The sequence below is a fragment of the Triticum urartu genome, chromosome 3A (assembly GCF_056163025.1).
Source record: "Triticum urartu cultivar PI428250 chromosome 3A, HENAU_Tu73, whole genome shotgun sequence".
NCBI classification, from domain to species: Eukaryota; Viridiplantae; Streptophyta; class Magnoliopsida; order Poales; family Poaceae; genus Triticum; species Triticum urartu.
The window spans coordinates 478,670,486-478,681,433 of record NC_141875.1 but is presented as its reverse complement, the minus strand read 5'-3'; the positions used below and the strand labels follow the sequence as shown (position 1 = coordinate 478,681,433).

Below are 10,948 nucleotides of genomic sequence, written 5' to 3'. Positions count from 1 at the left end.
GTTCATAAATGAAACACCATTGTTCAAGACCTGGAGGCATGACTTTCTGCATGACATAACTCTCCTCACACATAGGATTAATTGTAAATACAAGGACATTTTCCTTACTTGGATTTCCTCTTTACCATAACTACGTAGGTGGTAGGTAGTTTAACACTGTAAGTTATCTTTCTTATGTTCCCTGTGTAGTTGTAACTACTTGTATTCTCTATATTATGTTTAAAGAGACTTGCAGTAGATAGTCAAAAAATTGGCCTAGGCCAACCATAGGCATGTGGCACCCCCACTAGTAGAAAAGGGGGCTTTGGTCCAGGCCGGGTAAGCCCATTAGTCCCGGTTCAGTCCAGAACCGGGGCCAATGGGTGCATTTATCCCGGTTCGTGCGGCTAAGGCATTAGTCCCGGTTCACCTGGGCCCTTTAGTCCCGGTTCGTGCCACGAACCGGGACAAAAGGGTGCGATGCCCATTGGTCCCGGTTGGTGGCACCAACCGGTACTAAAGGTTAGACCTTTAGTCCCGGTTGGTGCCACCAACCGGGACTAATGGGCTTTGAGGCATTAGTACTGGTTCATGGCACGAACCGGTACTAAAGGTCCCATTTTCAAACTCCCCCCCCCCCCCCCGTGGACCGCCTTTTCAGTTTTAGAAAAAACAAAAGAAAATGATGGAAATGTCAATAAAAATAAAATAAAATAAGTTTCCCATGTGATATGTGGTCTAGTTGTTGGGAAAATTTACAAATATGAATTTCGACTTTATTTACAAAATCTCTCTGGAATTTGTAAAATGGGCATAACTTTTGCATACGAACTCGGATTAAAAAGTTTTTTATATGAAAAATCATCTACTCGAAAAGTTACATCCGATGGAGACTGCCTACGGCCTGTTTGCAAATTTGTAGAATCCTCAGATTCCAAAAGGAAAAAAAGTTATGCTCAAATTTCAGTTTTTTTAAATTTTCAGTAAATCTGGTCAAACTATGGTCAAACTACTTATTCAAGAAGTATTAGTGTTACTAAATAAATATTCAAGAATATTAGTGTTATTAAATAATTATTTCACCTTTTTTGAATTTTGGTCAAATCTGGTCAAACTATGGTCAAACTTTGGTGAAACAATGGTCAAACTACTTATTCAAGAAATATTAGTGTTACTAAAAAATTATTGATTTTTAGAACAATAGTTTTAAACTCAAACAGTGAAATATGTGACTTCATGCTCAAGCTAAATTCCTGAGGGTTAATAGGATTGACATCTTACTATTGTCAGGAAAACAACAAGTGCAGACTTGGAAACGAGGGAGAATAGAACCCGGAAGTTAAGCATGCTCAGGCTGGAGTAGTGAGAGGATGGGTGACCGTTCGGGAAGTTAGATGATTTGGAATGATGAGGGGTGATTAGAGATTAAACTGAGCAGTGATGAGGGGTGATTAGAGATTAGAGGTTAAAATAATTCAGAAATTTGAAAATAAAAAAAAATTCAAAAAAAATTTCAAAAAAAAATCAGAAAATTTCCTTTAGTACCGGTTGGTGTTACCAACCGGGACTAAAGGTGGACCGGCCACGTGGAGGGCCTTTATTCCCGGTCCTGGATTGAACCGGGACTAAAGGGTCAGGGCATTAGTACCGACCCTTTAGTCCCGGTTCCAGAACCGGGACTAAAGGCCCTTACGAACTGGGACTAAAGGCCCTTTTTCTACCAGTGCCCATGTGGGCCCTTTGGAGCCCACTAGGGGTGGTCATCTCATGACGTCCTTTCACAAATTTCTTCCACCAATAAGATGACTCTGGAACCCATTCTGAGACCCCCGAAAACTTTCCATACAACTGGAACATACTATACCCTTCCGGAATTCCCGGAACCCTTCTAGAACCATCCAAAAAACTTTCGGAACTATCCAATACTCTATCAGCACTCTTTTAACTCATTTCTCAATTTTCCACTAAGCGGGACTAGAACCCGTTAAGCGTGTGATCCTACAAGTTTGAAAATAAACGGACATGACCTAGAACACTTTTCAGTCAATATAACGCACTTTCAATTGGTATAAGAGCAAGGTACTCCCTTGTTCTGTGTGATTTTGGTTTAACCACCTGGAGTTTTAGTTATGTTGACTACATAAATGATCAAGGTCTCGGCCGGGTGTCCTACCTTCAATGGGACAGACTACCCCTATTGGAAGAATAAGATGTGCATGCATCTTGAGGCAATTGACAATGATCACTAGTACGTTGTGGAAAATGGAGTTCCCTCTGTCACTCCTTCCATGAACGCTACTGATGTGAAGAGATTCAAGCAACTCGACTCTCAAGCGTAGAATATCATATGTGGCCATCTAAGCAAAGGACAGTACGGCAGAGTGAGTGCTTTGGAGACAGCCAAACTTATCTGGGATAGGCTGTCCAAGGTCAACGAAGGAGTCTCAACTCAACGTGACTCTCGGGTTGATGTTCTTCGCAATCTCTTCAACTGCTTAAAAGGACTCGACAACGAAAATGTTCAGCAAACCTTCAATCGCCTCACTAATATCTCAAATGAGATTCAAGCACTTGGTGCCACTAACATCACCGACCATGAGGTGGTGAAGAAATTGCTGAGATCACTTGATTCCTCATTCGATACATTGGCACTAATGATTCAAGAATGTGGAGACTACAAGTCACTAGATCCTGCTGATATTCTTGAGAGGCTGAACATTCATGAATTCCAACAAGCTGAGAAGAGAGATCTCTACGGGCCAACCTATGGAAGATCACGTGCACTGAAGGCCAAGGCAGTTTCCTTGTCTGAAGGAGAAGATTCAATAGCAGCCTTGGTGACCCTAAAGAACTAAGCCAGGAGCTAGCAATGCTCGTCAGGAAATTCCAGAAGTTCTCAAGGCGTGGTCGCTTTGGAAAATCTTCAAGAGGTGATGACATGAGATCAGATTCCTCATCCCACAATTACAAGAAGAGGACTTGCCACAAATGTGAGAAACCAGGTCACTTCATAACTGATTGTCCTCAGTGGGCAAAGGAATCAAATAAGAAGAAGTACAAGGATGATAGTTCAAAGGACTCGAAGAAGAAGGAGAAATCCTCAAAGTCCTCATCATCAAAATCTTCAAGGTCTTCATCTCACAAGAATAGCATTTCCAAAAAGGCTCGGGCATTCATTGGCAAGGAAATGGACTCTGAAGTTGAATTGGAGGAAAATGAGGAAGAGGAGGCATCTAAGAAGTTAGACTCTGGTGTGGTGAGCCTTGCTCCTGCTACTGCTTTCATCAACAAGTCCATCTTCAACTGTGAAGAAAATGTCGACTCCACCACTGCTGATGATGGCAACGACGACTTCGCTCCCACCTATTGCTTCATGGCAAAAGGTGCCAAGGTACTCAAATATTCCTCCTCTGAATCTAGTGAGGATGAATCTGATGAAAATCTCAAACCTAGTTATTCCAAACTTGCTAAGATTGCCATAAAAGAACAAAGGACTTTGGAAAAGGTTTAAATCTGCTAGACAAAAGCGATGACCTGCTGGGAGAGGAAATTGATCGAGTCCAAACTTTGACTCACGATCTTAAACGTCTTCAGTCTAAGTTTGATAACCTTCATGGTCATCATGTAACACTCTTAGCCGATCATGAGAAGCTTTCTAATGACTTTCTTCAAATAAAGCAAGATCTTGAGAAGCTAACAGTGATTCATGAAGATCTTCAAAAGGAAAACGATTCATTGCTTGCTCAGCAGATTAGTTCTGCTCAGGAAGAATTTATTCCATCATGTTTGAAATGCATTGAATGTGAATATGCTAATTCTTCACCTGAAAGTTCAAATGCTTCTATTGCTGCAAATTCTTCAACCATTCCTATGGTCACAAATTCCTCATCTGAGGATACCTCAAGTATCACTGACAATAATGCAGGGTTGAAGGAATTGTATGTGACAAGCATGTACAAAAGCCTCAAAGGGTATCAAGCACTTTGTGATATGCTTAAAAAGCATATATTGAACAGGAACCCTAGGAAAGAGGGTATTGCCTTTGAGAGGAAACTCAATGCTGATGGGACCTACTGGAAACCTAAGCAGTGTCCCAAAACCTCATGGGTTGCTGTGAAAGTCCCTCATGTAGATCCATCCACTTTATCTGGATTTACATGTGAATCTTCACATCTAATGAGTCATTTGACTCCAAATATAAACTATTCAAAAATCAGAATGATGAAGTATTTGGTAGATATGTTGGAACTAACTGCAGGAACAGTTCCCCTGTGAAGAAAATATGGGTTCCCAAAAGGTGCCTTGAAAGTCTTCAGGTGAATGTGCTCATGACACCACCTATGAAGAATAGGAAACCCAGATCAAATTCTTCATATGGACCAAAGTCTTCAAATGGATCCAAGTCCTCATATGGAACAAATTCCTCATATGGATCAAATTCCTCACGTGGATCCAAATCCTCATATGAACATCGTCGTGCTAACGCTTCTGTTTCGCAGGGAAAATCTAAGAGCTATGAATATGTGCATCATTCTTCAAATCATTATGTTCATAAGTCCTCAAATAATTTCTCTGCTTATTCAATGCATACTCTAACCCCTCTTCTGTGAAACGAAGTGCACTAGCTTCAATGCCACCATTCTCTTATGGAGCTTGCAGAATGATGAACTCTTTGCCACCCCTCTAGATGTGGGTGGTGAAGAAAAAGAACTTATCTATTATGTAGGGTCGGGTCTTCAGATGAACTTGAACGTCTGAAGAATTTGCTGGAGACCCGAATATGCTTGAAAGGATGCAAGCTAATCATCAAGAAATGAATACACATTTCTCACGTCCTTATACTGCTATATTTGTTGTACTGCTTGATGAAATTCTATCTGATGAATTTGATGTCATATTCTTCATTGATGAAGTATATGAGTTCGTAAGATGGACTAATTCATCTGCAGGATGATCAACCCAAATTAACTGAGTGGGTCCTCGACAGTGGATGTACAAATCACATGAGTGGTGACAAGAACTTATTGGTGGACACTGTTTTATCACCATCGAATCTGAAGCATATCACCTACGCAGACAAAGGCAAAAGCAAGGTATTGGTTCTAGGTAGGGTTGCAATCTCAAAGGATCGACACATGGACAAAGTCATGCTTGTCGAGTCCGTAGGATTCAACCTCATGTCTGTCTCTGTGCTTTGTGATCTTGATATGGTTGTCATCTTTGGAAAATATCATTGCATTGTGCTCATGGAATCTGACAATTCCAAAGTCTTCGAAGGCTTTAGGAAAGAGACTTGTATATTGTTGATTTCTCTGCAGGACCACAACCTGCCACATGTCTACATGCAAAAGCTTCGGAAGGCTGGCTATGGCATCGACGACTAGGCCATGTTGGCATGAGGAAGTTACATACACTCGCGAAGAAGAAGCACGTCATTGGCATCGAGGGTGTCAAATTCCTCAAAGACCATCTTTGCGGGGCTTGTGAGGCTGGAAACATGACCAAGTCCAAGCACCCCTCGAAGACTATCATGACTACCACTCGTCCTTTTGAATTGATTCACATGGATCTCCTTGGCCCTACTCACTATGCCACACTAATAAATGCTGCATCTCTATATGGCTTTGTTATTGTTGATGACTATTCTTGTTACACCTGGGTGAATATCATCACTTACAAAACTGAAGTGGGGAACTCTTCAAACGATTTTCCTTAAGGGCCTCGACGAATTTCGGTGTGAATATCAAGCACATCCAGAGTGACAATGGGACTGAGTTCAAGAATACTGGTCTTGATGACTATCTTGATGAACTTGGTATTACTCACGGGCTGTCTGCCCCATACACTCCTCAGGAGAATGGAATCGTGGACCACAAGAACATGACTCTTGTTGAGATGGCTCGCACTATGCTTGATGAATACAAGACGCCTCGTCACTTCTGGCCCGAGGCTATTGATACTGCGTGCCACATCATCAACATGGTATATCTTCACAAATTCTTCAAGAAGACCTCATATGAACTCCCCATTGACAAGAAACCCAATGTGAGTCATTTCAAAGTCTTCGGTGCTAAATGTTGGATTAGAGATCCTGATCACAATTCTAAATTTGCACCGAAAGCACATGAAGGTTTTATGCTTGGTTCCGGAAAGGACTCGCACTCCTACAGAGTGTTCAACACCTATCACCACAAGGTTGTTGAAACTATAGATGTGCGGTCCGATGAGACTAACGACTCGCAAAGAGAACACCTACCTCCTATGCAACTATAAATGTCACCTGAGGAATCCATCAAGTTCAAGGATACTGAGGATGTCATACCCAATGAAGAATCTACTGAAGAAGTCATTCCAGAATGTGAAGAAAATCATGCTAGTGCATCTGAGAAAAATGGCTCTGAAGAAAATGCCGAGCCCACTCAAAGTCGTCAACCCACTCATCCATGCATTGCAAATGAAGTGTAGATTGAGAAAATCATCGATGAAATCACTGCACCAGGTCCTCTCACACGCTCAAAATCTTCACATTGATGTTGCTTGAAGCCACATCGGTATTTCCCCAAAGACGAAGGGATGATGCAGCACAATGGCGGTAGGTATTTCCCTCAAATGTGAAACCAAGGTTATCAAACCAGTAGGAGAACCAAGAAACACAACGTAAACAACACCTGCACACAAATAACAACTACTCACAACCCGACGTGTAAAAGGGGTTGTCAATCCCTTTCGGGAAGCGGCGCCCAAAGATGGCCAAACGGACGTGAGAGAGTTGTAAATATTGATAGATCGAATGCCAAATAAAATAAATTGCAGCAAGGTATTTTTGTATTTTTGGATTTAATATATATGAAAATAAAATTCAAATAAAATAGACCACAAAGGCAAATAATATGAGAAAGAGACCCGGGGGCCGTAGGTTTCACTAGTGGCTTCTCTTGAGAAAAATAGCAAACGGTGGGTAAACAAATTACTGTTGGGCAATTGATAGAACTTCAAATACTCATAAAGATATCTAGGCAATGATCATTATATAGGCATCACGTCCAAGATTAGTAGACCGGCTCCTGCCTGCATCTACTAGTATTACTCCACACATCGAACGCTATCCAGCATGCATCTAGTGTATTAAGTTCATGGAGAAACGAAGTAATGCAATAAGAACGACGATATGATGTAGACAAGCTCTATCTATGTAGAGATAGACCCCATCGTTTTATCCTTAGTAGCAATGATACATACGTGTCGGTTCCCCTTCTGTCACTGGGATCAAGCACCGTAAGATCGAACTCACAACAAAGCACCTCTTCCCATTGCAAGATAAATAGATCAAGTTAGCCAAACAAAACCCAAATATCAGAGAATAAATACGAGGCTATAAGCAATCATGCATAAAAGAGATCAAAGAAACTCAAATACTTTCATGGATATAAAAAGATAGATCTGATCATAAACTCAAAGTTCATCCGATCCCAACAAATACACCGCAAAAAGAGTTACATCATATGGATCTCCAAGAGACCATTGTATTGAGAATCAAACGAGAGTGAGGACGCCATCTAGCTACTAACTACGAACCCGAAGGTCTACAAAGAACTACCTACGCATCATCGGAGAGGCACCAATGGAGGTGGAGAACCCATTCGTGATGGTGTCTAGATTTGATCTGGTGGTTCTAGAATCTGCGGTGGCTGGAATTGATTTTCGTCGACTCCCCAAGAGTTTCTGGAATATTGGGATATTTATAGAGCAAAGAGGCGGTCCAGGGGCACCCGAGGTGGGCACAACCCCCAGGGCACGCCTAGGCCTCCTGGAGCGCCCTGGTGGGTTGTGCTCTCCTTGGAGCACTGATACGTCTCCAACGTATCTATAATTTTTGATTGTTCCATGTTATTATATTATCTGTTTTGGATGTTTAATGGGCTTTATTATGCACTTTTATATTCTTTTTGGGACTAACCTATTAACCGAAGGCCCAGTGCAAATTGCTATTTTTTGCCTATTTTAGTGTTTCGCAGAGAAGGAATATCAAACAGAATCCAAACGGAATGAAATCTTCGCGAGGATCTTTTTTGGAACAAACGCAATCCAGGAGACTTGGGGTGGAGGTCAAGGAAGCCACGAAGCGGCCACGAGGTAGGGCGGCGCGGCCAGGGGGCAGGCACCCCCACCCTCGTGGGACCCTCGTAGCTTCACCGACCTACTTCTTTCGCCTATATATACTCTTACACCCTGAAAACATCCAGGGGAGCCACGAAACCACTTTTCCACCGTGCAACCTTTTGTACCCGTGAGATCCCATATGGGGACCTTTTCCGGCGATCTGCCGGAGGGGGATTGGGTCACAGAGGGCTTCTACATCAACACCATAGCCTCTCCGATGATGTGTGAGTAGTTTACCACAGACCTTCGGGTCCATAGTTATTAGCTAGATGGCTTCTTCCCTCTCTTTGGTTCTCAATACAAAGTTCTCCTCGATGTTCTTGGAGGTCTATTCGATGTAATACTTTTTGCGGTGTGTTTACCGAGATCCAATGAATTGTGGGTATATGATCAAGTTTATTTATGCACAATATTTGATTCTTCTCTGAATTCTTATATGCATGATTTGATATCTTTGCAATTCTCTTCGAATTATCAGTTTGGTTTGGCCTACTAGATTGATATTTCTTGCAATGGGAGAAGTGCTTAGCTTTGGGTTCAATCTTGTGGTGTCCTTTCCCAGTGATAGCAGGGGCAGCAAGGCACGTATTGTATTGTTTCCATCGAGGATAAAAATATGGGGTTTATATCATATTGCTTGAGTTTATCCCTCTACATCATGTCATCTTGCCTAATGCGTTACTCTATTCTTATGAACTTAATACTCTAGATGCATGCTTGATAGTGGTCGATGTGTGGAGTAATAGTAGTAGATGCCGAATCGTTTCGGTCTACTTGACACGGACGTGATGCCTATGTTTATGATCATGCCTAGATATTCTCATAACTATGCACTTTTCTATCAATTGCTCGACAGTAATTTGTTCACCCACCATAATTTATGCTATCTTGAGAGAAGCCAATAGTGAAACCTATGGCCCCCGGGTCTACTTTACATCATATAAGTTTCCGATCTACAATTCTAGTTTACTATTTTGCAATCTTTATTTTCCAATCTATACAAAAATACCAAAAATATTTATCTTATTATTTTTATCATATCTCACTTTTGCAAGTGGCGGTGAAGGGATTGACAACCCCTTTTATCGCGTTGGTTGCAAGGTTCTTATTTGTTTGTGCAGGTACTAGGCAATTTGCATGTAGTCTCCTACTGGATTGATACCTTTGTTCTCAAAAACTGAGGGAAATACTTATGCTACTTTGCTGCATCACCCTTTCCTCTTCAGGGGAAAACCAACGCATGCTCAAAAGGTAGCAAGCACCCCCCAGGCGCAGCCTTGGCCCATTAGGTGTCTTCTGGTCCATAAAAAATCTCTATAAAGTTTCGTTGCATTTGGACTCCGTTTGGTATTGATTTTCTGCGATGTAAAAAACATGCAAAAAACAGGAACTGACACTTGGCACTATGTCAATGGGTCAGTACCAAAAAATGATATAAATGACTATAAAATGATTATAAAACATCCAAAATTGATAATATAACAACATGGAACAATCAAAAATTATAGATACGTTGGAGATGTATCAGCATCCCCAAGCTTAACTCCTACTCGTCCTCGAGTAGGTAAGTGGGAAAAATAGAATGTTTGATGTGGAATGCTTCCTATCATGTCATATCATAGTTCTTTTCTTTATAGCATGGACTTTTGGACTTTTATATTGTTCAAAGCAATAGTCTAGTTTTGACATGATAACTTAAATACTCAAGCATATCAACAAGCAACCATGTCTTTCAAAATATCAATGCTAAAATAAGCTATCCCTAGCCCATCATGCTCAATCATTTATCCATTCATGAAACACACTCGCATATTAACTACACCCAATGTTCAAGTACGATCATAGTGCCTCCTAGTTGGTGCTTTTATAAGAGAGGATGGAGACTCAAATTCAAAATAAAAATGGCATAAAGTAAAATAAAGGCCCTTCGCAGAGGGAAGTAGGGATTTGTAGAGGTGCCAGAGCTCAAAGCAAAAAACTTAGAGATAAAAACATTTTGGGAGGTGTGTCCTTCCAACAACGAAAAAGACTTAGAGTTCCCAACACTTTCCATGCTAGATATATCATAGGCGGTTCCCAAACATAAAATAAAGTTTATTCCTTTTCAACCATACTTTCACTTTCCATGGCTAGCCATATCCACAGTTGCCCTCCATACTAACACTTTCCAAGGAATTTATTATTTGACAACATAAAGTAAATTTATTTTTCATTTCAGGACTGGGCATCCCTAATACCTTTGCCTTACTCTCGTGCAATGACAAGTGAATAAACACTCATCATGGGAATAACACATCTAGCATGGAAAATATTAGTCACCCCTCACCGCTCCGCGAGCGAAACGAACACACAAAAGAGGAGTTTATTTTGAAAATTAGAGATGGAACATGCAAATTTCCTTGGAACGGCAAAAGAATACCGCATATAGGTAGATATAGTGGACTCATGTGGCAAAACTGATTTAAAGGTTTTTGGATGCACAAGTAGTGATCATACTTAGTGCAAAATGAAGGCTGGCAAAAGATTGAGAAGCGACCAACCAAGAAATGAATAATCTCACAAGAAAGCATTAAGCATAATTAGCACCGAATAATGCACCACAAGTAGGATATAATTTCATTACATAATTATTTACTTTCGTGCTTGCATAGGGAATCACAAACCTTAACACCAATATTCTTACTAAAGCATAATTACTCATCAACATAACTCACATATCACATCATCATATCTCAAAACTATTACTAAGAATCAAGTTTATTTTGTCCAATGATCTTCATGATTTTTTTTATTATATCCTTCTTGGAAA

The 10,948-nt window shown here is 40.8% G+C and overlaps 1 protein-coding gene across 1 annotated transcript; it reads left to right on the top strand.

Moving 5' to 3' along the window:
- Positions 1-2,633: 2,633 nt before the first annotated feature.
- LOC147980181 (uncharacterized) lies at positions 2,634-5,363 on the top strand. The gene is made up of 3 exons (XM_087515504.1): positions 2,634-2,816; positions 3,008-3,355; positions 5,298-5,363. The coding sequence occupies exons 1-3, from the start codon at positions 2,634-2,636 to the stop codon at positions 5,361-5,363; spliced, it is 597 nt and encodes a 198-aa protein (XP_087371630.1).
- Positions 5,364-10,948: the final 5,585 nt, after the last annotated feature.